General features: G+C 54.1%; 1 protein-coding gene across 5 annotated transcripts in view; it reads left to right on the top strand.

Annotated features, from left to right (window-relative positions):
- Positions 1-1,972: 1,972 nt before the first annotated feature.
- The window catches only part of CELF5 (CUGBP Elav-like family member 5), a 48,765-nt gene continuing 26,091 nt past the window's right edge, over positions 1,973-24,646 (top strand). For all 5 annotated transcript variants that reach the window (XM_060007421.1, XM_060007418.1, XM_060007417.1 and 2 more), the window contains exons 1-2: positions 1,973-2,246; positions 20,431-20,513. In XM_060007421.1, the coding sequence (XP_059863404.1) occupies positions 1,988-2,246; positions 20,431-20,513 (342 nt within the window). In that variant the 5' untranslated portion in view covers positions 1,973-1,987. The remainder of the gene's footprint in view (positions 2,247-20,430; positions 20,514-24,646) is intronic.

Below are 24,646 nucleotides of genomic sequence, written 5' to 3'. Positions count from 1 at the left end.
TTGTGGCTCTGTTGCTCCGCGGCATGTGGGATCTTCCCGTACCAGGGCTCGAACCCGTGTCCCCTGCATTGGCAGGCGGCTTCTTTACCTCTGTGCCACGAGGGAAGTCCCTTTTTTCAGATGCTTTTCCATTACAGATTATTACAAGGTATTGAATATAGTTTCCTATGCTCTACAGTGGGTCCTTGTTGTTTATCTCTTTTATATGTGGTAGTGTGTATCTGTTAATCCCAAAGTCCTAATTTATACCACCCTCTTCCCCTTTGGTGACCATAAGTATGTTTCCTATGTCTGTGAGTCTATTTCTGTTTTGTAAATAAGTTCGTTTGTATTATTTATTTTACATTCTACATCTAAGCGATATCATATGATATTTATTTTTCTCTGTCTGACTCACTTCACTTAGTATGATAATCTCTAGGTCCATCCATGTTGCTGCAAATGGCATTATTTCATTCTGTTTTTTATGGCTGAATAGTATTCTGGTGTGTGTGTGTGTGTGTGTGTGTATGTGTATATATATATATATATATATATATATACACACACACACACACACACACACACCAGAATATATATATATATATATATATATATATATACAACATATCTTTATCCATTCATCTGTTGATGGACATTTAAGTTGCTTCCATGTCCTGGCTATTGTAACTGGTGCTTCTGTGAACATTGGGATGTATGTATCTTTTCGAATTAGAGTTTTCTCCAGATATATGCCCAGTAGTGGGTTGCTGGATCATAGGGTAGCTCTATTTTTAGTTTTCTGAGGAGCCTGCATACTGTTCTCCATAGTGGCTGCACCAATTTACATTCCCACCAACAGTGTAGGAGGGTTCCCTTCTCTTCACACCCTCTCCAGCATTTATTGTTTGTAGGTGCTTTTTTTTTTTTTTTTTTTTTTTTTTTTTGCTGTACGCAGGCCTCTCACTGCCGCGGCCTCTCCTGTTGCGGAGCACAGGCTCCGGATGCACAGGCTCAGCGGCCATGGCTCACGGGCCCAGCCGCTCCGCGGCACGTGGGATCTTCCCGGACGGGGGCACAAACCCCTGTCCCCTGCATCGGCAGGCGGACTCTCAACCACTGCGCCACCAGGGAAGCCCTGTTTGTAGGCTTTTTGATGATGGCCATTCCGACCTGTGTGAGGTGATACCTCCTTGTGGTTTTGATGGAGAGTTTTAAGCAGGGTTGACATGATGCCCATAGAGCACTTGGCCCAAATGCATCCATATCCTTCGAAATATTTTGGACAGTATGTGCACATGGCAAGTATGACAGAAAGTGTTGCTGTTGATATAACACAATGATTGCTACTTCTATTTCATAAGTTACAAACTTAAAGCTGTGCTGAGCGCAGTGCCTAGCACGTAGTATTATCAAAGTGTTCTTTCTTGTTGCTCTTATTATTCATGATTGTATACTTAAACATTCCAAGGACAGCCCTGTAAATGCCAAGTAAGCACCGTATAGAACTGTGCGCTACTTTTAGTGTTTTTCCTGCTGTTATCAGTGGGAGGAGCCCGTGACACCTGGGGGCCTGGTCTGTCCTGCCTAAAGCTTCGCCGTCACCTACCCAGAAAGCAGGGGCTACGGGCCCGGTGGACTCAGTTTACCGGGCCAGACTGGGCGCCGGGATGCGGGATGTGGGATTCAGGATGTGCCAAGTGCGATGTGGGATGCGTGATTCGGGGTGCGCGATGAGCGCGGAGGCGGGATGCGGGATGCTGGATGGGCGATGCGCGCGGGGGGCGCCGCCTCGGCGAGGCGCGCTCCGGCCGCCAGGGGCCGCTGCGGAGCCGCCCTTTTGTGGTCCTGATGCTGGAGCGAGCGGGCGCGCGGAGGAGGGAGGAGGGCGCGGGGACGGGGCGGGAGAGAGGCGGGAGGCGGCGTCCGTCGCTCCAGCTGCGAGTCCGCCCGCCGCCCGCCGCCGCCGCCGGCTCGGTCCCGCGCCCGCCGCCCGCCTTCGCCCACCATGGCCCGCCTAACGGAGAGCGAGGCGCGCCGGCAGCAGCAGCAGCTCCTGCAGCCGCGGCCCTCGCCAGTGGGCAGCAGCGGGCCCGAGCCCCCCGGGGGGCAGCCCGACGGCATGAAGGACCTGGACGCCATCAAGCTCTTCGTGGGCCAGATCCCGCGCAACCTGGACGAGAAGGACCTCAAGCCGCTCTTCGAGCAGTTCGGCCGCATCTATGAGCTCACGGTGCTCAAAGACCCCTACACGGGCATGCACAAAGGTGGGCACTCGGCCCCCTCCCTCCCCTCCCCTCTCCTCCCTCGGCCTCCCCACCCCACCTTCCGGCATCTTCTCCCCCCCGCCCCCCCACCAACCCTCCTCTCCTCACCTCCTCCCTCTGCTTGCCTCTGCCACGGCATCATTTCTCCCCCCCAAACCCTGTTCCACCCACCCCCTCCTCCCCCCTCTGGGGGTGCAGCTGACAGATCCGAGCTGGCCCCCTCCCCTCCTCCGCCCCCTCTCCCTCCCTCCCCACCTTCCGGCATTCTCTCTCCCTCTCCCTCTCTCTCTCTCCCTCTCTCTCTTCTCTTTCCTTTTCTCTCCTCTCCCATCTCCCTCTACCTCCCATCCTCCCCCCCCAGCATCCTTCTCCTTCTCTCTCTCTCTCTCTCTCTCTCTCTCTCTCCCTCCCTCTCCCTCTCATTCCCTCTAGACCCCCACCCCTTCCTCCCTCCCTCACCCACTCTTTCCTGCCCCTTTGCTCGGGGAGCTGCCTGAACGCTGCCACCCCTCCCTGCCGCCCCCCCTCCCCATTCATTCGGCCTCTCCAGGCCCCGTCGGGGAAGTTTGCACCTCTGGACTCCATTGCTTTGGTCATTTTCACAAAGCCAGGCCGGTGGGGCAGGTCCAGCCGGCCACGGGGGACACGGATGCCCAGGATCCCGGGCTAATCGGTAACTACAAAGAAAGCGGGGTGGGGGGCTGGGGTGCAGGCAGCTAAGCCAGTCAGGGGGAGCACCAGCCTCGGGTGGTTAAAAGGCTACCGTTTGCCCTCCCCCCTGCCCACCCTCTCTGTCTGGAGCAGCATCCCCCCTCCATTTCTCTACGGCCCCCCCCACCCTGAATGCCGCCTCCACCTTTGGCTCAAGTTAAAACTGGCCAAGCCTGTTAGCAGTGTGTTGAAGGCTGAGGCCAAAGACGATGAGCCTGGACCGTCCATCTGGCAGAGCCCAGATCCTGGGGTGGATGAGGAGGCGTGGGCGACCTGTGAGCCCAGCGGGGGAGGCAGGTGGGGTGAGGAGGCCTGCCCGCCTCCCTGCCACCTGATTCTCTGATGGCATGCTGGGAGGGGGTGCCAGGGACTGTGGCCCCAGCCCTGGGCTCTGATCACGGCCCAGTATCTGAATGGGGGTGGCCCTGACAGTTCTTCCGGCAGGGGCTGGGGACTGCGGGTGGGGATGGTACAGGCTTTGTGCTGACACCCCAGGTGAGACCCTGGAGGGGTCTTGGGGATGGATCAGGTCCCATGACCTATTTCAGGCCCCATTCATGCCTGTCCTCCCTTCAGTGTGGCGGGCATGGTAAGCATGAATACGTGTTTGTTGAATGAATGGATGAATGAACGAGTGAATGAATCAATGAATGATGGGTCGGGGCAGGCCACAGGGAGGGTCTGGTGGGTTGGAGCCCAGGCCTGCCACTTCAGCTAGACCCTCCAGCCGGTACCTTGGGGGAGGGAAGCAACTCTTCCCATCCCCCACCTCTTTTCAAATCCAACCATCACCAAAAAAAAAAAAAAGGGCCTGGAAAATCTAACTTCTCCCTGTGGCCTAGGAGGGCAGAGGGCTTGCACTCATCCAGGCTAAGGGGTCCACAGCTGTACGGAGGGCTCTTTCCACAGCCCTCACCCCCTGGTGTGTCCGAAGGGCCCTTTTCTAGAAAGATTCTGGTGGGGTGGGGGAGTGTCCACGTGGTCCCCCCCAAATGTTGAATTGAAAGGCTGTCAGTGAGCTCTGGGTCAGGGAGACAGATGGGGTACCGGGAGAAGGAGACACCTGGTGGCCCTCCCCTCGTTTCTCATTTTTAAATCTCCCCTGGAGACCCCTGCCGCCCCCGCAGCGTGGGAAGGTGAGGGAGAAACTGTGGCTGGATTTTCACCTGGTCAGAGCCTCAGTTTACCTGCTGTTAACAGAGCAGGCTCTCATGAATGTGGGTGGGATTATTTTTTTCTGGCCGGAGAATGTTGGGATCGGGGGCATCTCAGGGTGTTTCCCATTTGCGATCTTTCCTTGGAGGGTGAAAATTAGGAAGCTGGGTGTCCATGATACCTGGTCCTCAACCTCCACTTTGCAGGAGACTTGGGTCGGGCTGAGCCCTGGATGCAGGGCCTGGGGGGTATGGGGGTGGGGGTCTTCCCCTTCTATCCCCTCCCCCAATAGCATCAGGACCCGAATGGTTCCCCCTCCTGATCCCACCTATGCTGGGCCTGGCAGGACCTTACCTGTGGGTGGGAGCTGGGGGGAGCTGAAGGCCAGCAGCTGGGATCGAGGCCTGTTTGTGGGGCTCAGCTGTGTGACCTCTTTCTGGCCAGTGGCTGCCCCTCTCTGGGCCTCAGCCAAAGGGAAGTGGAAGGATGACTGGGAGGTTGTGGTGTGGGGATGAGCTCCAGGCCCCTCCTGCCAACATGTCTCTGGTTTCGTTTCTGGGGAGCCTACAGGGTGCAGGGTGCCTGCTGGGGGTGCTGGCTGAGAGCCATGGGGTGGGAGTGTGGACGCCGGGTTGTGGAGAGAAATCCCCTGAGAGCTTTCTGGGCCGCCGGAGGCTGGGCACCAGGGGAGCTGAAAGGGCCGGGGTGGGGTGAAGTGAAAACACCCATTGTGGTCCCCGTGACCCCAGCACCCAGTGGGAGAAGGACCATCCAGTATCGCATTATTCTTACGATCACCATCACACCCTTAATTTTCACATTTGGGGGCCTGTTTTGATGCCCAGTGAAGGGATCATCACTCCCATGGGCTTGTGAGCACCTGTGCATTTCATCCAGAAGGGAAACTGAGGCTGGAGGGGCAAATACTTGGTCCCAAGGACCGACCAGAGCTGCCCCCCAGCTGTCACCCACCTGTCTCCCTCCCAGGCCAGAGGAAGCAGAAGTATATCTGTGTGATGAAGGAGCGACAGTGTTCCCCAAGCTGAGGATGAGGACCACCCCACACCGCGGTGGGGGGGGGGGGGAGGGGAGGGGGCGGGGCTGTGACATCTGACAGCCATCGCCAAGGGTGGAGGGTAGGGGCACCTCATTTTCTACGGGCCCCGTGCTGGGACCAGGAGAAAGGCAGGGAGTCCAGCCGGGTCCTTGGGCTCTGGGGATGGGGCAGGGTTAAGGGGAGAAGGCAGGGCGGGAAGTGAAGATTCCTCAGGAACAGGGCAGGCCCCTGGGTGCTGGCGTGTTTTGTTTTTAAGAGAGAGAGATGAAGACAGAGGTGGAGAGACACAGCAAGAGCAGAGAAGGAGAGAGATACACCGAGATGGAGAGAGGGAGAGACCCAGGGAGCCGCCTCCAGACCCCCCCCCCCTCCACAGGAAGAGGCAGAGAGAGGGCGGGAGTGGGGCAGAGCTGGAGAAGGGGGGCAGGGAGACCACGAGACCTTCCCCCCGCCCAGATCGGTGCCCCATTCAGAGAAAGGAGGCCTCCGCCGGCGCTCCCAGCCCAGCCCGGGGCTCAGGCCAGGCACTGGGGGGGCTCCCACTGGCCAGAGGTCTCCCAGTGGCCAGTGTCCAGCCATCACCCCCTCCAGTCACCTGCTGGGGGACAGGCCCCCTCTGGGACCCTCCCTCCGAAGGCGCTGGGTGCACGTGGGGTCCCCCGAGGTGCCTGGTGTGGCTCGGGCCGTCCCTCTCCCGATCGGGCTGAATATTAATACCCAACCTGCCCGGGGCAGGCGCCTGCCAGAGGGCTCGTCCGCTGCCGCGCGGCCCCCATTTATGGTAATCACATATATATTTGCATGTTAATGACAATATTTGTCTTAAAGCGGAGGTTGTGAGGGGGGCCGGTGCAGGTGGAGGGGGCGGGTCGGGGCCTACGGTTTCCATGGGAGCACCAGCTGCTCGGCTGGCGGCTGGGGGGAGGCTGGAGCACGCCGCGATTGAGGCGTGAGATTCCGAGTGTGACGTGCCAGCCCCAGGGAGACGGCGGGCTGGGCGGCCGGCAGGCGCTGCCTGGCGGGGGGGATGGAGGGAAGGGACAGCGGCGGGGGGGCTGGGGAGAGCCACCAGGGGCTGGCTGTGCGGCTTCGAGCCAGGCACACCCCCCTCAGTGCCTCAGTTTCCCATGATGATGGGTTTAACAGGCTTTTCGGAGGGTGACTGTGACATCGTTTCTGCCTTCCTTCAGGCTGAGGGCATTGATTGAGCGCCTACTGTGTGCCGGCGTTGGTGCGGGGCTGAGATTCCGAGCAAATAGGAATCCCTATGTGGCACAATGGAGTCAACAAGCCGTAAATCCATCTACCCCTATGGCCAACATTTATTGAGCACCTGCTGTGTCCCAGGCCCCGTCCTAGACCCGGGATACAGTGTTGGGCAAACAGATAAAAATCCTCTCCCAGACTCCTCCCACCCCCAGATCCCACATGGTGGGGGACACAGTGAGGAACCAGGAGGTTACAAGGCACTGATGTCAGGGCTGCGATGGTGGAAACACATCAGCGGGGACAACCCAGAGGAGGCCGCAGCCTCCTCAGTGCTGTTATCTATAGAGTTGGGAGGCCAGCGGGACCTCCCATCTCGGAGAGGGTTGGGGGATGTGAGGACCGGAATGGTGGTTAAAGCTCTTGACACAGGGCTGGGCACAGAGCCATGCTTATTATACGAGTAAGCTGAGACCTGAAGGGTGGGAAAGATCTGTTGACGGGGAAGGGTGTTCCTGGTAGAGTATGTGCAAAGGCCCAGAGCAATGCTGATGCTGACTCTGGGAAAGTTCAAGCAGGGGAAAGACAGAGTTTTTGCCCTGGTGGGAAAACAGCAAAGAGTCCTGGGAGCCCCAGGGTCCCCTTCTGATGTGGGGCATATCTGGCAGGGCTTCTCTGAGAAATCCTGGCATGGGGGGTGGACCCACGAGCTATCTCTGAAATAGGCCGGTGACTCTCTTTCACCCCTGATGTTGGCAGATGAGACCCTCTCCATTAGGAGCACTCAGTAGGACCACACTCACTAATTTAGCCAACACTTCCTGAAACCTTTTGGGGCCTTGCCTTGTACTAGGCAAGAGAGATCTGAGACCCCTCTGATTGGTAGACAGAGCTAGACATTGGCACCTATAGCTGGAATGGTCAGGGTTGTATGAAAGGGAGGGGATGCAGGGTTGAGGGAACTGGATAGGAAGTTGAAGGCTCTGCCTGGGGACTCTGGCTGCATGGCAGAGGGGCATTAGAAGTGGGGTTTTGAAGGAGGAATAGGAGCTTGCCAGGTGGAGAAAGCGTTTCATGTATTTATTCACAGAGCACTTTTTTTGTTCTGGGCCCTTTTATGGGTGTGAAAAAAAGCAGTGAGTCAGCTAGGTGGATGTCTCTGTCCTCCTGGATGTGGACAGAGGGAACTGGGTTTGCAAAGGCCTGGAGGAGTGAAGGAGCACAGATGGAGTAGAGGAGGAATTAGGTGAGGCATGGGAGGTGAGGCCAGAGAGTTGGCATGGGCTGGACCCTGAAGAGCCTCTTATGCTGGACTGAGCTTGGACTCCTTCCTGACGACACTGGGGAGCTATGGAAGAATATGGAGCAGGGGAGGATCTCAGACCTGCATGAAAAGGGAGCTTCATGTCCTGTTAACTGTCATGACCACCATTGGCCTCTTTCCAGCCTCCCAGCCTTGTTCAGTATATGCACATTTCCTACACACCAGGATGGGTACAACAGAAGCTTCCCCTTGGGGCGAGGCTCACACTGCGGGACAAGAGGGTCACAAAGAAGCAGACATGTGCTCAGGTCGCAGTGGTTCTTAGAAAACCAGGTTCCCCTCCCCCACATGGATAGGTGAGGAATTGGGACTCAGAGACAGGCAACACCCAGACTCAAGTCACACAGCAGTATAGCTAGGTGTCACACCTCCCAACCTGAGACTTGACCCACTTTGGAAGAGAAATAAAGGAGTCAGAGAAAGAGATGTGATTGTGGAGACATAGACTCAGGATGAAAGCCATCCAGGGATGCTGGCTGTCCTTGTCCAGGGCCAGAGGGAGGGGCTGCTAGGTTTGGAAGACACTGACCTAGCAATAGCTCTGTTGGTCTGGGGTCACGGTCATCATCACTGACATGTAAGCTCTGTGACGGCAGGGACTGTGTCTTGTTCACCATTTTGAAGTGGATCATGTGGATGAACAAGGGCCTAAGGGAATGAGAGGATGGGAAGGTAAGGGAGTGGTTGGATTGGGGGGGAGGGCTGGTCAACAGGTGGATAGATGGATACGTGAGTAGATAGTTCTAGGTATGAATGGACGGATGGGTGACAGTGACTTGGCTGTATGAGTGCATTGCTGGATGAAAGAGTGGGTAGACAGATGAAAGGCTGAATGGATTGATAGATGGATGGGTGGGTGGGTGGGTGGGTAAATAGATGGATGAATAGATGGATGGATGGATGGATGAATGGACGGAGGAATACATGGGTAGAGGGGTGGATGGATGGGTGAGTGGATGGATAGAGGGACGGATGGCTGGCTGGCTGGGTTGGTGGACACCCCTCCAACATTTACCACCTTCCTCCCCACCTGAATGGGAATGACCATCAGCTTTGCAGCCGGACAGGCTTGGTTCCTGTTCCTGGCTCTGCTTTTTATTTCTGTGTGATCTTGGACAAACCACCTTATCTTTTTTCTGAGCCTTAGCGTCCTCATTTGTAAAAGAGAAAGAATATCAATAGTCGTCTTACAGAGTAGTTGTAAAAATTAGAATTAGTTTATAGAGTGTGGTTAATGCAATCACTGTCAGTAGTGTCTTGCGTATACTTGGTGTCAGTAAATGGTTGGGTAGCCAGATAGTCAACAACTGTCTGTCAGGTCTCTGGGATGTGCCAGAGCTAGGCTCTGGGGGACACAAAGCAATCTGGGGGGAGGAGGGATTGACAATAAGTGAGCAAACAGATGAATAAGATTTGGGTAGGAGAGAGTCGCTCTGGAGGAAGTAAAATGAGATGTGTGTTGGAGGGTGACAGCTGACGTTGAGTGACTGAAGATGTCAGGAGGTGATATTTGGGATGAGACCTGCATTACAGATGAGAAAGCTGTTGTTCTAAACCCAAAGGAAAGGCATTCCAGGAAGAGGACATGGCATGTGCAAAGACCCTGAGGTCAGAATTAGTTTGCTGTGTTGGGAGAATAGTGGCCTGTGTGTCTCAGGGCCCAAAAATCTGGAGGTAGTGAGCACAGCATGTGCAAAGGCCCTGGGGCAGGATGGGGTCCGGTGTATTGGACGAACATCGGAGATTTCTGCCACCACGGTTGAGCCCAGCTCCTCTGAGGGGCTCCTGAGAGATGGCGGGTTGCCTGCAGATGTCATGTAGGGTAGATTGTGACCTCCCCTAACTGTCCTCCTACTTCTCTCAGCAGCCTTTAAGGGTGGAGTCTTCATTTCTGAGAGGTGGGGAGGGGGCACTCATTATGTCCTTGTCCCTGACCCTCTACTAGGAGGAGGGACCCAAGGAGGCATTCCCACCACAACTAGGGGTCTCCTGAGCAACCTTATGGGGAAAGGCAGGCTCAGAGAGGGGAGGGCACCACCCCAAGGACACACAGCACGTTCATCATAGCAATGTCTATATTGGAAGGGTTTTGGTGTCATCTAGAGCTACCCCAAGTGGGTGGGTAGGGCTGCAAGGTCATTTCTTCACCTACCTACCCACCCCCTCTCTCAACTGTTTTTTTTTTTTTTGTCCCTATTATGTGCCACCTTTGAGTGAACTAGACCTCCTGTGCCCACGAGGAGCACAATGTGCTGTGAGAAAGTTGTCAGCACAGCTGAGTGGTCCTAAGGGTGGTGATTTGTGGTGATTTAAAAAGTCAAATCGTCATCTCTTGGTGGGGGGAGGTGAGGAGCAAGGGGTCCAGTGAGGTGTGTCTCACCCAGAGCGATCCTGCCCCCTGGGGGACACTGGGCGTTGTCTGGGGACATCTGTGGTTGTCATGAGTTGGGGGGGGGTCCTGGCTTTGGCTGGTGACCAGGGAGGCTGCTCCACACCCTACAGCACCCAGGATGGCCCCCACAGAGGATGACCCGGCCCCGATGGCAGCAGTGCCGAGGGGGGGACCCCGATCTAGGATCACACCAACATTCTGGTCAGTGTGGTGTCATGTGTGGTCAGTGTGGTGTCATGTAGACAAGCCCTCAGGGTGCTCAGGATAGAACCATGGAGTCACCCTCCCTCTCCCCACCTCACATCCTCGCTCACTCTGCTCCAGACACACGGGCCTCCTCGCTGTTCCTCCAACACGCCAGGCCCGGTCCTGCCCCAGGGCCTTTGCATGGGTTGTGCCCTCTGCCTGGACCACACTTCCCCCAAATAATCACATACCTCTTCCTTCATCCTCTGCAAACGTCACCTTCTCAGTGAAGCCATCCTGCAGACATGATTTATAATCTCAGCCACTCTCCAGCACTCCAAACCCTTCTTCCCTGCTTTTCCCCTTTTTTTTCTGTGAAAATGAGAACTTCTGATGTACCATAGATTTTACTTTTTATTTTAGTGGTTTTTCTCTCCTCCCAATAGACTAGAAGCCCTATTAAGATGGGATATTTCTGCCTTTTGTGTTCACTGATAGGTCTCGAGTGCTTAGAAAAGTACCTGAAACACAGCAGGTGGGTGGGTGGATTCACGGATGTATGTATGGATGGTTGGATAACTTGATGTGTGGATGGATGAATGGGTAAATGAATGAATGATGGATGGATGAATAAAGTACTGGATGATAAATAAATGGATAGCAGATGGATGGATGGATGGATGGATATGAGGATGGACAGGTGAATGAGAGGATAAATGAATGGATAATGTATGTATGTATGGATGGATAGATGGATGGATGGATGGACAGGTGGATGAATGGATGGATGGATGGATGGATGGGTGAGTGCACGGATGGGGGAATCACTGGTGCAGCGATGGCGACTAAATCCGTGGGAGGAGTCAACATGGCCATAGGCAGGAAGTCGGGGGTCCAGATGAGCCCTGAGAAGCCCCAGTGTGTAAGGTGGGGGCAGAGGAGGAGGGAGCAACAGAGGCTAAGGAGCGGCAGCCCAGAGACGGTGTGCCCGATGGAGTGTGAGCCCTGGGTCCTAGTCTTGCCCTCTTGGACAGGAAGCAATGAGTTTATAAGCAGAGGGAGGGGCCCATCAGCCCCACTATTCTCAGCAAAGTGGGGGATGGCTTCAGGATGAGAGGATGGACAAGGAGGTGGAGAGGGTGACCGGGGACAGGGGGTGGTGGAGAGGTGGTGCCACAGCAGAAGGGAATGTCTCCTATAATCTTTAGTGGACGGTATTATTATTTTATGGATGAGAAAGTGGAGGCTCAGAGAAGTAAAGTGGCTGGCCCTAGATCACACAGCAGAAGGGCATCGGGCAGGGTTAATTCCCCGTCTTTAGTCCCTTGATTAGCACTGAATTGAAAGATCTTGAGCCTGGGGTGCCACTGTGCGGTGGGTGGGGATCAGAGGGGTTTGAGACAAGGACTTTGCACAATCGGTCATGGATGGAGTCCTGGCTGGGGAGGGCAGGAGATGTTGGTGATCAGAGAGAAATGAAAAAGGCTGTCTCTCCTGCTTTTGTTTCCGCAGCACAGCTGGCACATGACAGGTGCTCAGGAAATATTGACTGACCTGATGCTGGGCATGGGGGGGTCGGGGGCAGGGAGAAAAATGAATCAAGTGTAGTCGCTGCCCTCCAGGAGGTGGTCTTGATATTAGCAGGTCAGTTTGGAAACAAAGTCATTCAGTCAGTATTTATTGAGCACCTACTCTGTTCCTGGCACTATGTAAGTTCTGGGGACCCCAAACTGAACAAAACACAAACTCCCTCCATCCTCTTGGAAGTGGCATTTCAGTGGGGGAGACAGAAAAAAAAATTATGTGCCATTTGAGATGGTGACAAAGGCACAGGAAAAAATAGAACAGGGTGGGGGGTGGTTGAGGAATGTTTTTGTTTTTTTTCTGGTTGCATTGGGTCTTCGTTGCTGCACGCGGGCTTTCTCTAGTTCCATCCAGGCAGAGCTACTCATTGCGGTGGCTTCTCTTGTTGCAGAGCATGGGTTCTAGGCGCGTGGGCTCAGTAGTTGTACCTCGCGGGCTCTAGAGCACAAGCTCGGTAGTTGTGGTGTATGGGCTTAGTAGCTCCGCGGTATGTGGAATCTTTCCACACCAGGGAATCAAACGCATGTCCCCTGCACTGGCAGGCAGATTCTTAACCACTGTGCCACCAGGGAAGTCCCAGGACTGTCGTTTTAAACAGGGTGCTCCATGGAGGTTTCACTGAGGGTGTGACATTTGAGCCAAGACCTGAAGGAAGTGAGGGGGTGAACTGTGCAGAGATCTGGGGGAAATACATCCCAGAACAGCTTGTGCAAAGGCCCTGGGGCAGGACGGGGCCTGGTGTGTTGGAGGAACAGCCGGGAGGCCCGTGTGTCTGGAGCAGAGTGAGTAAGGGGGAGAGGAGGGGGGAGGGCGGGGGGGGAAGGGGGAGGTCGTTCAGGGCCTTGTGGGCCACGGGGAGGACTTGGGCTTTTACCCCAGGGAGGTGGAAACTCTGGAGGGTTGTGGAGGGGCGGGGCCTGGCTCAGGTGTCACAGGCGCCCCCTTGTGGCTGCTCTGGGGAGGACAGACTGTGGGCGCCAGGGCGTAGCTGGGGACCAGGGGGTAGGGGACTGAGTTGGTCCAGGTGGGTCTGGACCAGGATGGAGACCAGGAACCGTGGCCAAATTCTTACTGAGCACGTGCTGTGTGCTGGGCCCGATGCTGGACACTGGGAACACATAAGTGACTGGGACACTACCTGTCTCCACCCCCCTGACCCAGCATCAGCTGGGGCTGGGGAGGCTTCCCTGAGGAGCAGTGGCTCAGTTGGGACCTTCAGGTTGAGGAGAAATGAGCCAGGCAAAGATGAGGGTGAGGGTGTGTGAACCAAGAAAATGGCAAGTTCAAAGGTAGTCAGCGAGGGACTTCCCTGGCGGTCCAATGGTTAAGACTCCGTGCTCCCAATGCAGGGGAACCAGGTTCGATCCCTGGTCAGGGAACTAGATCCTGCATGCCGCAACTAAAAGATCCCGCATGCCTCAACTAAGACCCGGCACAGCCAAATAAATAAATATTAAAAGAAACAAAAACAAAGGCAGTCATTGAGATGCCAGGCGTGGGGTGTGTCCAGGGTCAGGGTGCAGCCAGGGACACGACCAGTGTCCATCAGGGTCAGTCCCCAGACCTACCAAGCTGCCTGGGAAGTGACAAAAATCCCAGACTTATGCATGAACATAAGGACTATGAATAGTAAAAAGGAAAAAAAAATTGTTTTTCTTTTCATTTTCTTTTTCTTTTTTTTTTTTTTGCTGTACGCGGGCCTCTCCCGTCGCGGAGCACAGGCTCCGGACGCGCAGGCTCAGCGGCCATGGCTCAGGGGCCCAGCCGCTCCGCGGCATGTGGGATCTTCCCGGACCGGGGCACGAACCCGCGTCCCCTGCATCGGCAGGCGGACTCTCAACCACTGCGCCACCAGGGAAGCCCCTCTTTTCATTTTTAAAACAGTTTTTCTAGTTCATTAGATCAATGTAACAAGCTCCAGCGACTTAAGTCGTTCCCCAAGGCTCTGGAATTTTCTGGAACTCAGAAGCCCTTTACCCACCCCCAGTTTGGGTTTAGCACCAGGGGTTGTTTCTGACTTGCTGTATGACCTCAGGAAAGCTGCTCAGCATCTCTGAGCCTGGGTTAACTCCTCTGTAACATGGAGATAAAAATAGTGTGAGAGGGCTTCCCTCAGATCCAGCAGGGCCCAAACCGGGTTCCACCTCTTCCTTCCAAACTGCTGCTGCTCCTGGGTCCCCATCGGTACCAGTTTCCTGGGGTAGCCATTCCAAACGATCACAGATTCTCTCTCAGTCCTGGAGGCCAGAAGTCTGAGATCAAGGCTGTGCTCCCTCTGGAGGCTTCAGGGGAGGGTCCCTCCTGCCTCTTCCAGCTTCTGGGGGCTCCAGGCGTCCCTTGGCTTGTGGCTGCATCCGTCCAGTGTCTGCCTCCATATTCCCCTGTCTTCTGTCTGTGTCTCCTCTTCTGTCTCGTATAAGGACACTTGGCATTGGATTTGGGACCCACATGTTGTCCAGGATGATCTCATGTCAAGATCCTTACATCTGCAAAGACCCTTTTTCCAAATAAGGTCCCGTTCCCAGGTTCCTGGAGTGGATGGATCTTTTCTGGGAGGACCAGCATTCAGTGCTCAGAGATGCTTCTCATCTTCTGGGCTTCCCTAGCCCCGTGTCCCCACCTCTGCCCCAGGCTGACAACACACAGGGGTGTGTCTATCTCTGCCTCTACCCAGCCTGGAGCCTGAGCATCACCCATTAGTCAAAGCATTGTCTCCAGAACCCCAGCTGAGCAGAGGCCTGTTGCCATGGAGGGACAATGGCCACCTCTGCCCCCTTCCTCAGAGAGGAGCATCCCCAGGGCTGGGGGAAGAGCCCTGTGTCATGTGTCATGCAGGTATGGGCTTAAGTCCTAGCCCTGTCCTATCTGTGGGTGACCTGGGCCACTGGGAACCTCAGTCTCCTCACCTGTAAGGTGGACACTCTTCTCCCTACCATCGTAGGCTCTGTGGGGTCGGCCTGGGTCTCCATGTTTGGGAGGCCTGTATTAATGGTTCAGTTTATCTGTGCATCAAACAGTTGGTGTCTAGACTAGATTGTAGGTGGCCCACAATGGTCTTTTCATGGATGCTCTTAAGGCCACGTTTGTCTTAAAATACTAAAGGTGTGGAGTGAGTTCAGGGAAGATGGCAGAATTGGGTGCCTCTGCCACTCCACACCCCAGGGACAAAAGCCCCAAAAGTGCAGTGGATGGGAGTGAAGCCCATGACATCAGATACCCCTGGCTCCAAATTCCAGCTCCACCCCTTACCTGCTGTGCAATCATAGGCAAGTCACTTTGTCTCTCTGAACCTCAATTCCTCCATACAGTGCATAACACCTCCCTCATAGGATTCCTGCAGAGAAGAGAGGGGCATGGAGCCAGGTACCCAGGACAGCGAACGCCCTAAGTGTTCAATGATTTGGCTGTTATTGCTACTACTGTTATAAGAGGGGCAGTATTGTGGTGCAGAAGGGCTGGGACTGGAGTTAGACTTCCAGGGTTCGAATTCCACCTCTGGGACCCGTCGCTGTGTGACAGCTCAATGTCTGGTGTTTCCGTGTCCCCGTCTTAAAATGGGGAGAAAACAGATACAATAGTGCATTCTCTTGGGCTAGGCTGAGGGTTTGAAGGGTTCATATGGGTGATGTCTCTATAAGGTGCTTGGCACTCAGTGAACTTCAACTATTACTGTCATTATTACAACTTCAAGTCATGAAATTCCAAAAGCTGTGATCTTGGAGCAGAGAGCAGAGGATCTCGTCAAGAGGAGGGACTCTCAGGTTTCCCAGTAAAGAAGGGGATCTGCTGCTTGCTTGCCTCCAGGGACAGGGCACTGCCTCCCTCCAAAGAGAGCCACAATGAGGTGGATCTAGTTGTTAGACAATTTTCATATATTGAGGAAATCTCTTGTTTCCCAAGGATCCCCCCATTGGTCCCTACTCCACCTGGGGTGTCGAGAGGTCAGCTCTTGTCCAGGCTTTGAAAAATGGGGGTGGGTGTGAAGGGAACCATGGGGTTGTCAAGTACTGAGCATTCTGGGTTATTGGTTCTTAGAGGTGGGGCTGCCCTATTGACCTGCCCCGCCTCTACAGAACCCCAGGGCTTGGCCAGCGCGGGGCTTGGAGTGTGTTTTGCTGAACACCTGGTCCCACCCTCTTGTCATTGACGAGGCTGGTGTATAGGGTGAGGGTAGCCAGGGCTGGAATCTGCTGAGAGGCTCACCCATTGTGGGCACTGGCTGGGCTGAGATTTCCCTGGGAGGGTCCCTGTAGGACTAGGATGCAGCAAACCAGACCCCCTAAATTGAAATGGGGTCCATGGCCTCTTCAACATTTGATCCAGCAGCACATTCTGTCAGAAAGGTGGTACTATTTTAAGGTTCCTTACACGGAAAGTTAAGGCAGGGGCCTGTGACCCTCCACATAGGCCTGGGGGGCCTATTTCCCTCATAGGCTCTGGGGGAAATTTTTAGAAAAGATGCAAACTCAAGGCAGTGTATCCTAGTGGTTAGCACACAGTTCGAGGCGCCTGACTGCCTGGGATGTTCCACTGTGTGACCTTGGGCAAGTCACTTCCGCTCTCTGTACCTCAAGCCCTCATCTGTAAAACGAGGACAATGCTAACAGCTCCTTTGTGGGGTTATTGTGACGATTAAATGAGTCAGTATTGAGTATAAGCTTATTAGCAATAAAAACTAAGGAGCTTAAGGCTTCCCTGGTGGCGCAGTGGTTGAGAGTCCGCCTGCCGATGCAGGGGACACGGGTTCGTGCCCCGGTCCGGGAAGATCCCACATGCCGCGGAGCGGCTGGGCCCGTGAGCGATGGCCGCTGAGCCTGCGCGTCCGGAGCCTGTGCTCCACAACGGGAGAGGCCACAACGGTAAGAGGCCCGCATACCGCAAAAAACAAAAACAAAACTAAGGAGCTTTATTAATATCATCACTAAAAGTCTGTGTTTGTTGGGAACTGTATTTATTTGTTAAGGCTGCTGAAATAATGTGCTGCAAACCAGGTGGCTTAAAAAAACAGAAGTGTAATCTCTCCTAGTCCAACAGGCCAGAAGTCTGAGATCAAGGTGTCAGCAGGGCTGGCTTCTTTTTTTTTTTGGCCGCACTGTGTGGCATGTGGGATCTTAGTTCCCCGACCAGGGATCAAACCCGTGCCCCCTGCATTGAGAGCACGGAATCTTAACCACTGGACCGCCAGGGAAGCCCCAGGGGCTGGCTCCTTCTGAGACCATTAGGGAGAATCTGATGCAGGTCTTCCAGCTTCTGGTGGTGCTGGCAGTCCTTACCGTTCTTTGGCTTGTCATACATCCCCCAGATTTCTGCCTTCATGTTCACATGGCGTTCTCCCTGTGTGCATGTCTCTGTGTTCAAGTCTTCCCCTTTTATAAGGGTATCAGTCTCATATCGGATTAGGGTCCACCCTACTCTACTATGACCTCACCTCAACTAATTGCATCTGCAACGACCCTATTTCCAAATAAGTTCACATTCTGAGGTCCTGTTGGTTAGGAGAACAACATATGAGCTTGCGGGAGGAGGGAAACAGTTCAACCCTAATAGAACCTGAAATTCGAGGCTCTATTATCCAGAAACTGGTGAACATTGACACGTTTTCACCAATTAGAAAAGAGAAGCTAAGAGGCCGAGAAAAGATAGGGCCAAGAAAACAGGGAAACATTTCAGTACCAGGGACAGCGGCTCGCGTGTTCGTTTTGGTTTTTTCTCTCGCTGCAAACCTTCCAGACCCAGAGGCCGATGGAAGGTTATTCAGGGGTCTCACCTACCCTTCTAGGGCCAGCACACTCCATCTTCTGCATATAGGGCTCCACAGGCAAGAAAGGACCCAAGGAGAAAGGGCTTTGCCCCTATTTTACATCTCCCTGCAGCCCAATTTCTTGCCAATCATGCCTAATTTCTCTCAGTCTTTATGGCCGATTTTCGTAGTGCTTCTCGTTTCCCTGAAGACCTTGGGAGATTCTATTCAGAAAATAGAAACACCAAAAAAAAAAAAAAAAAGTGGAAAGATGAGGCATGTATTGGAAGAAGACATGGGCATCAAATATAATCAAAAAAGAATAAGCACACAAAATTTATAAAGAGGGGATGTTTGTAATATATCCCAATTACAAGTTTTTATTCTGGTAAAATTACATAACAAAATTTACCAACTTAACCATTTTTAAGTGCACAGCTCAGTGGCATTAAGCACATTCACATTGTTGTGCAACCATCCCCACCATCATCTCCAGAACTTTCTCATCTTCCCAAACTGAAACTCTGTCCTCATTAAACACTGATTCCCCATCCCCCTCCCCCAGCCCCTGGCCCCCACCATCTACTTCCTGTCGCTATGCATCTGACTCCTCTGGGTCCTCCTATGAGTGGAATCATACTGTATTTGTCCTTCTATGTCTGGCTTATTTCACTGAGCATCAGGTCTTCAGGGTTCATCCATGTTGCAGCAGGTGTCAGAATTTCTTTCCTTTGTGGTCCTTTTATAGATGGACCACATTTTGCTTATCCGTTTATCTGTTGATGGATATCTGGGTTGTTTCCACCTTTTGGCTGTTGTGAATAATGCTGCTATGAACACGGGTGTGCAAATATCTCTTCGAGTCCCTGCTTTCAATTCTTTTGAGATATATACCCAGAAGTGGAATTGCTGGATCATATGGTAATTCTATGTTTAACTTTTTTTAGGAGCTGCCAAAGTGTTCTCCACAGCGGCCGCACAATTTTACATTTCCAACACATTTAAATGTTTTTTAAATGCTAGAAGCTGTCCTCAGCTCTGCCTGGTGCCCCTTCCCCAGGGCTGCAGGGCACCTCTCAGGCCTGGGGCGGGGACCCCTCCCCATCACCAGGCCCAGCTGGTGGGAGCAGCCGCGTAGTGAGCGCAGCCCAGCAGGATGCGGCTTTAATTAGCTCCAGCCTGGGGCGGAAGTGGTGCCCACGGAGCTGTTCCTAGGGGCTCTGCACAGGGGGTCCTCTTCGGGGAAGGCAGAGAGACCATGGGGAGGGAGCTGGGCATGGAGGACACAGGACTCGACAGCATCAGAGCAGCCAACCATGGTCTCATTTCACAGACAGTGAAACTGAGGTCCATAGGGGTTAGAGAGGCAACCCAGCGCTGGAGCCCGGATCCCTATGTCCATTCCAGGGAACTTGCCTGCATCCTCTAGCCCGCCTCGGGCAAACATCTTTCAAAATATCTTTGATCTCATTGGCCTTTCTCTGGGCGCCTCCCTCTGCTCGCTCCTCTTCTGTGTCTGTCTCTCAACCTTTCTTGTCTCTGTGGCTCTCACGCTTCTCACCCCCCGCCCCCATTAAGGACTTCCTCCAATCACACCCTCTCTCTAGACTACTTTAGGGCTGGCCCCGCCCCTTGCCTCTCCTGATTGGCCCTGCCCTTTGACGCCACACCCCACCCTTGTAGCTCCGCTCCCCGCCCCTTGGTGGGTCAATCCCACCGCACCCTCGGACCATCCTCTCTGATGGGGGAAACTGAGGCCCACACAGGGGCAGCGTCCCATCCGAGGCCACAAAGCTGGTTAGTGGCAGAGTCACTGTGCTCCTCATTCCAGAGTTGAGGCCTCTTCTGACTCCTTGGGGCTGCTGGTGCCCTCCCCACCGTCCTCCCTGGGGCAGCAGCTCTGCCCCCTCTCCCCTCCCCCACCTCGCCCCGCATTTTAGCATCAGCCACGGATTTAATTAACAGCTGATTCTCCTCTCTGCCTTTCCGTGTCTCACCCTTTGGGAAATGTACGTGTGGGAGGGAAGAGCTGAGCTACTCCTACTGCCCCACACCCAAAGGGGGCTCCAGCCTCCTTTTCTCTTTTTGTTTTTTAAATTGTAGTAAAATACACATAACATTAAATTTACCACCTTAATCATTTTTCCTTCTTTTCTTTCCTTAAATTTTTTTTATTGTGGTTAAATACACATAACACAAAGTCGACCATTTTAACCATTTTTAAGTGTGCAATTCAGTGGCATTAAGTACATTCCCACTGTTGTGTAACCATCCCCACCATCACCTCCAGAACTTTCTCATCTCCCCAAACTGAAATTCTGTCCCCATGAAACACTAACTCCCCACCCCCTCCCCCAGCCCCCGGCCCCTAACCATCTACTTCCTGTCTCTATGGATGCGACTCCTCTGGGGACCTCGTGTGAGTGGGATCACACAGTATCCTTCTGTGTCTGGTTCTCTCACTGAGCATAACATCCTCCAGGTTCATGTATGTTGTAGCATGTGTCAGAATTTCCTTCCTTTTAATTTATTTATTTGGCTGTGCCGTGCGGCATGTGGGATCCTAATTCCCCAACCAGGGATCGAACCTCTGCCCCTGCAGTGGGAGCACGGAGTTTTAACCACTGGACCGCCAGAGAAGTCCCGTTTCCTTCCTTTATAAAGCTGAGTAATATTCCATTGTACAGGTGGACCACGTTTAGTTTATCCATTCATCAGTCAGTGGACGCTTGGGTTGTTTCTGCCTCTTGGGTATTGTGAATAATACTGCTGTGAACATGGGTATACAGCATCCTTTTCTCCTAACACCCATTTTTGTCTCCCCTCCAGGCTGTGCCTTTCTCACCTACTGTGCCAGGGACTCCGCCATCAAAGCTCAGACTGCCCTGCACGAACAGAAGACCTTGCCCGGGGTGAGTCCTGGGTGCTGTCTGGGAAGGGAGGGAACACACGGAGGAGATGCTTTCGGCCTGGGGAAGGCTAAGGCCCTTCCTGGGATCAGCTGTGAAGCCCACGTGCTTCTGGACTCAGAAAGAGGCATAAGGAACAGGGAGACAGAAATCACCAGAATGAGCATTTCTTGTGTGCCTACTGCATCCCATGCTGTACACTTCACATCAGGGTTGTTGTGTGGCGTGCAGGCTGCATACTGCACAAGGGCACCTGACTTAGCATGCGAGCGTCATTGGACTGAAACCTGAAGGATGAGGAAATATTGGCAGGGCAGAGGGACAGCCTGTGCAAAGGCCCTGGGGCAGGACTGGGCCTGGTGTGTTGGAGAAACAGCGAGGAGGCCCATGTGTCTGGAACAGAATGAGCGAGGGGGAGAGAGGGAGGAGGGAAGGGCAGGGAGGTGAGAGAGGCAGATGTGCAGGGCCTGTGGGCCTCAGGGAGGAGCCTAGACCCTACCTGTTTCTCACCATAAAAAGGGAAGGGGTTCTCTTTCCCCTTGTTCTTATGGAGCAAATGAAGCTATGGCCCCTTAATGTAATAGTTCCTCCCCAGGGAAAGCTGGCCCAGGCTCTGTCCCTGCTGGTCTCTCTTATCAGCCCTGTCCTCTTTGGGTGGGCAGGAGGTCCCTGCCCCCAGTAAAGGATGGATGGTCCCCCTGAGCCAGCCAAGCCAGGTCTCCAGTGAGAACTGTGGCACCCCCCATGAGTTCGGGGGTGGGGGTGTCGCCCCTCCCCTCTGGAAATCTCAGGGACCCTTTAGCCTCAAGAAGATTCAGCAGATGCTTTGGTGGCATCATGCCATCACTGCTGGGAGCATGGGCACAGCACGGCTGACAGTGGACAATCTGGGGTTCGCCTGCTAGGGACATGAAGCTGTGGCATGGGTTTAACTCAACTCTGAGCAAGCATCACAATGTTTGGGAGGGGGTGGTCTCAACCTTATCTTGCAGAACAAAGAGCCCCTCTTTGGAAGGTGAAGTGGCAGAGGCAAGAGCATACACTTTGGTGGCCACATCAGTGGGCTCCTCATTTAGCTCCCACCTGTTTTTGCTGTGTGACAATGAGCCAGTAACTCCACCTCTCTGGTCTTCAGCATCGGAAGAGTATAATGGGGTGAAACTGTACCGAAGGTCATGGAGGGATTCACAGAGTAGGTGGCATTTGAGAAGAGACTTGAAAGATGAGAAGGCAGGGCATGCCAGGAGAAGGAACAGGACTTGCAAAGGTGACTTAGAGCCTGTGGAATAAACACCATCCGGAACTCACTCTTCTCCCTCCCTCGGACCTTCTGTCAATACCTCCCCAAATCAACTGGAAACTGGAGGGCAGGTCCGTCCATACAGGTTAGCGTCAAGGGGCACAGTGGGGTTCTACGGACTGTATTAGTCATCTCCTGATGCACCACAAATTACTGCTCAACTTAGTGGCTTCAGAAAATCAGCATTCGGGCTTCCCTGGTGGCGCGGTGGTTGAGAGTCCGCCTGCCGATGCAGGGGACGCAGGTTCGTGCCCCGGTCCGGGAGGATCCCACATGCCGCGGAGCGGCTGGGCCCGTGAGCCACGGCCGCTGAGCCTGTGCGTCCGGAGCCTGTGCTCCACAACGGGAGAGGCCACAACAGTGAGAGGCCCGTGTACCGCAAAAAAAAAAAAAAAAAATCAGCATTTGTTATCTCACAGTTGCCAGGGGTCAGGAATTGGGGCATGAGTTTGCTGTGTGGTCCTGGCTTTGGGGTCTCTCCTGAGGTGGCAGTGAAGTTGTCAGCCAGAGCTCGACTGTTGGCTGGAGGCCTCAGCGTCTCTCCCCGTGGGCATCTCCCTGGTGCCTGCTGCTTGAGGGAGGGGCCTCACAACAGGGCTGCTGGCTTCCCCCAGGGCATGTGATCGGAGCGGGCGAGAGCCAGGAGGAAGCCACGGAGGAAGCCACGGCACCTTTTATGGCTTCCTTTCAGAATGACACACTCTCATTTCTGCCATATTCTATCCTGGCAACTTGCCAGGAGCCAGGGGGCCTTGGGGAGGGACACCTTGGAGGGACAAAGTTTGGTAGTGGATTTGTCCAAGTTCTGGCAGCCAGCAAGCAGCAGAACAGGGATATGACCTTCATGGTCTGACCACAGACCCCATGCTAGCAACAGCTCCAGTGCTGTTTCCCAATCCTTCCATATCCAGTGGACCTTTTTTTTTTTTTTTTTTTTTTTTTTTTGTGGCATCAGGTCCTGACTGGAAGCTCTGACTCTCTGTTCAGAGAAATCAATACCCACATGGAGATTTGCCAACATTCCTAGAAGTTCCCCTCCACCCCCATCAGCTAAGTCCCTCTTCCCCATTCCCCTGCGCCCATTTTCCTGATGGGATCACTGAGATCCAAAGCCAGTGCCTTTGGCTGCCTGAGGCCTCAGGGGCCTGTTCCCTCTGTGTTGGGGGCTAAAGCTGGGCTCTGGCAGACGGTGGAAGGGCCAGGAGTCAAGGAGCCATCCCTCCCTGTATGCCCCTCCCCTCTTTCCAGGCTGGTCCCTGGTCCAAGGCCTCTTCAGGATGTAAAGATGCCAGTTGCCCGGGGTTCCTTCTCTGTGTCAGGCTCAGGGCTCTCTGTCCTCCTCTCTCTGCTCACTCTCCCAGCCCATGGATCGAGTTCTTTCATCCATCTATCCAGCCACCAGCAAACTTTCATTGAGCACCTATGCTGCACTTCTCTCGCCAGCTCTGTGTGCAGAAACCGCCCCCTGGTGACTCTCCCAGGCACCCCAGACCCAGCAGAGCTCAAACTGGCCACAGCATCCCCTTTGAACAAGTTTCTCCTCCTCCCTCCCTCATCCCCCCCCCAGCCCTGCCATCCCCACATCCTGCTCTCCAGAGCCTCTCCTCCATGTGTCACCCCTCCCCCCACTTCTGTGATCCTGTGGGTTCCCATCCCAGCTACACTCCTCCCAACCTGTGTGACCTTGACAGTATCTTTCCTTAAGAGGCTCAGTCATCCTTGTCTCCAAAATGGGCATCACCAGGTCCATCTGACCAGGCTGGAGAGGGGGTTGTTAAAAAATGTGGGTACAGGACTTCCCTGGTGGCACAGTGGTTGAGAGTCCGCCTGCCGATGCACGGGACACGGGTTCGTGCCCCGGTCCGGGAAGATCCCACATGCCGCGGAGCGGCTGGGCCCGTGAGCCATGGCCGCTGAGCCTGCGCATCTGGAGCCTGTGCTCCGCAACGGGAGAGGCCACGGCAGTGAGAGACCCGCGTACTGCAAAAAAAAAAAAAAAAAAAAAAAATGTGGGTACAAAGTAGATTCCATTTTTGGAGATGTTAAGCTCTTATATTTTGGTCTCCGGCAGCCCCTAGTTCCTAGAAATTCCTCACTCTCCAGATACTAAGGACCCAGAAAGAACACCAACCTCTAGGTGGTGTGGAGAACGTGTGGGAAACTGCCTTCCTACCTGGAGAATCTCTACGCTGCTTTCAAGGCGACCCCTGTTATCTCCTCCCTCCGCTTATCCCTGACCCCTCGGGGCTGGGGGTGTCTGCGTCTGCCTATGTCTCCCCCTAGATTGGGGGTCCCTTGAGGGCAGACCCTGACTTTCAGGATGGGAGTAAATCCGGGGGTGTAGATGTCTCCTAGGGCCACTCTAACAAGGCATCACAAACTGGGTGTATTAAAGCAACAGAAACTTACAGTCTCCCAGTTCCAGGAGCCAGAGTCCAAGATCCAGTTGTCAGCAGGGCTGCCCTCCCTCTGCAGGCTCTCAGGGAGATTCTATCCCAGGCTGTCTCCCAGCTCCTGGTGGTCGCTGGCAATCCTTGGCTTGTAGACGCATCCCTCCAACCCCTGCCTCTGTCATCACGTGGCCTTCTTCTCTGTGTCTTCAGCTCTCCCACCTCCCTCTGCCTTTCTCTCTCTCTCGCTCTGTCTTTTTAAAAAATATTTATTTATTCATTGGTTGCGCCGGGTCTTAGTTGTGGCTCACTGGCTCCTTAGTTGTGGCATGCAAACTCTTAGTTGCGGCATGCATGTGGGATCTAGTTCCCTGACCAGGGATCGGAGCCGGGCCCCCTGCATTGGGAGCGAGGAGTCTTTGTTTTTTAAATTAATTAATTTTATT

This window comes from Delphinus delphis, chromosome 3 (genome assembly GCF_949987515.2).
Source record: "Delphinus delphis chromosome 3, mDelDel1.2, whole genome shotgun sequence".
Lineage (NCBI taxonomy): Eukaryota > Metazoa > Chordata > Mammalia > Artiodactyla > Delphinidae > Delphinus > Delphinus delphis.
Note: the sequence above shows the minus strand (reverse complement) of the source record. Positions and strands in the feature narration are given on the sequence as shown.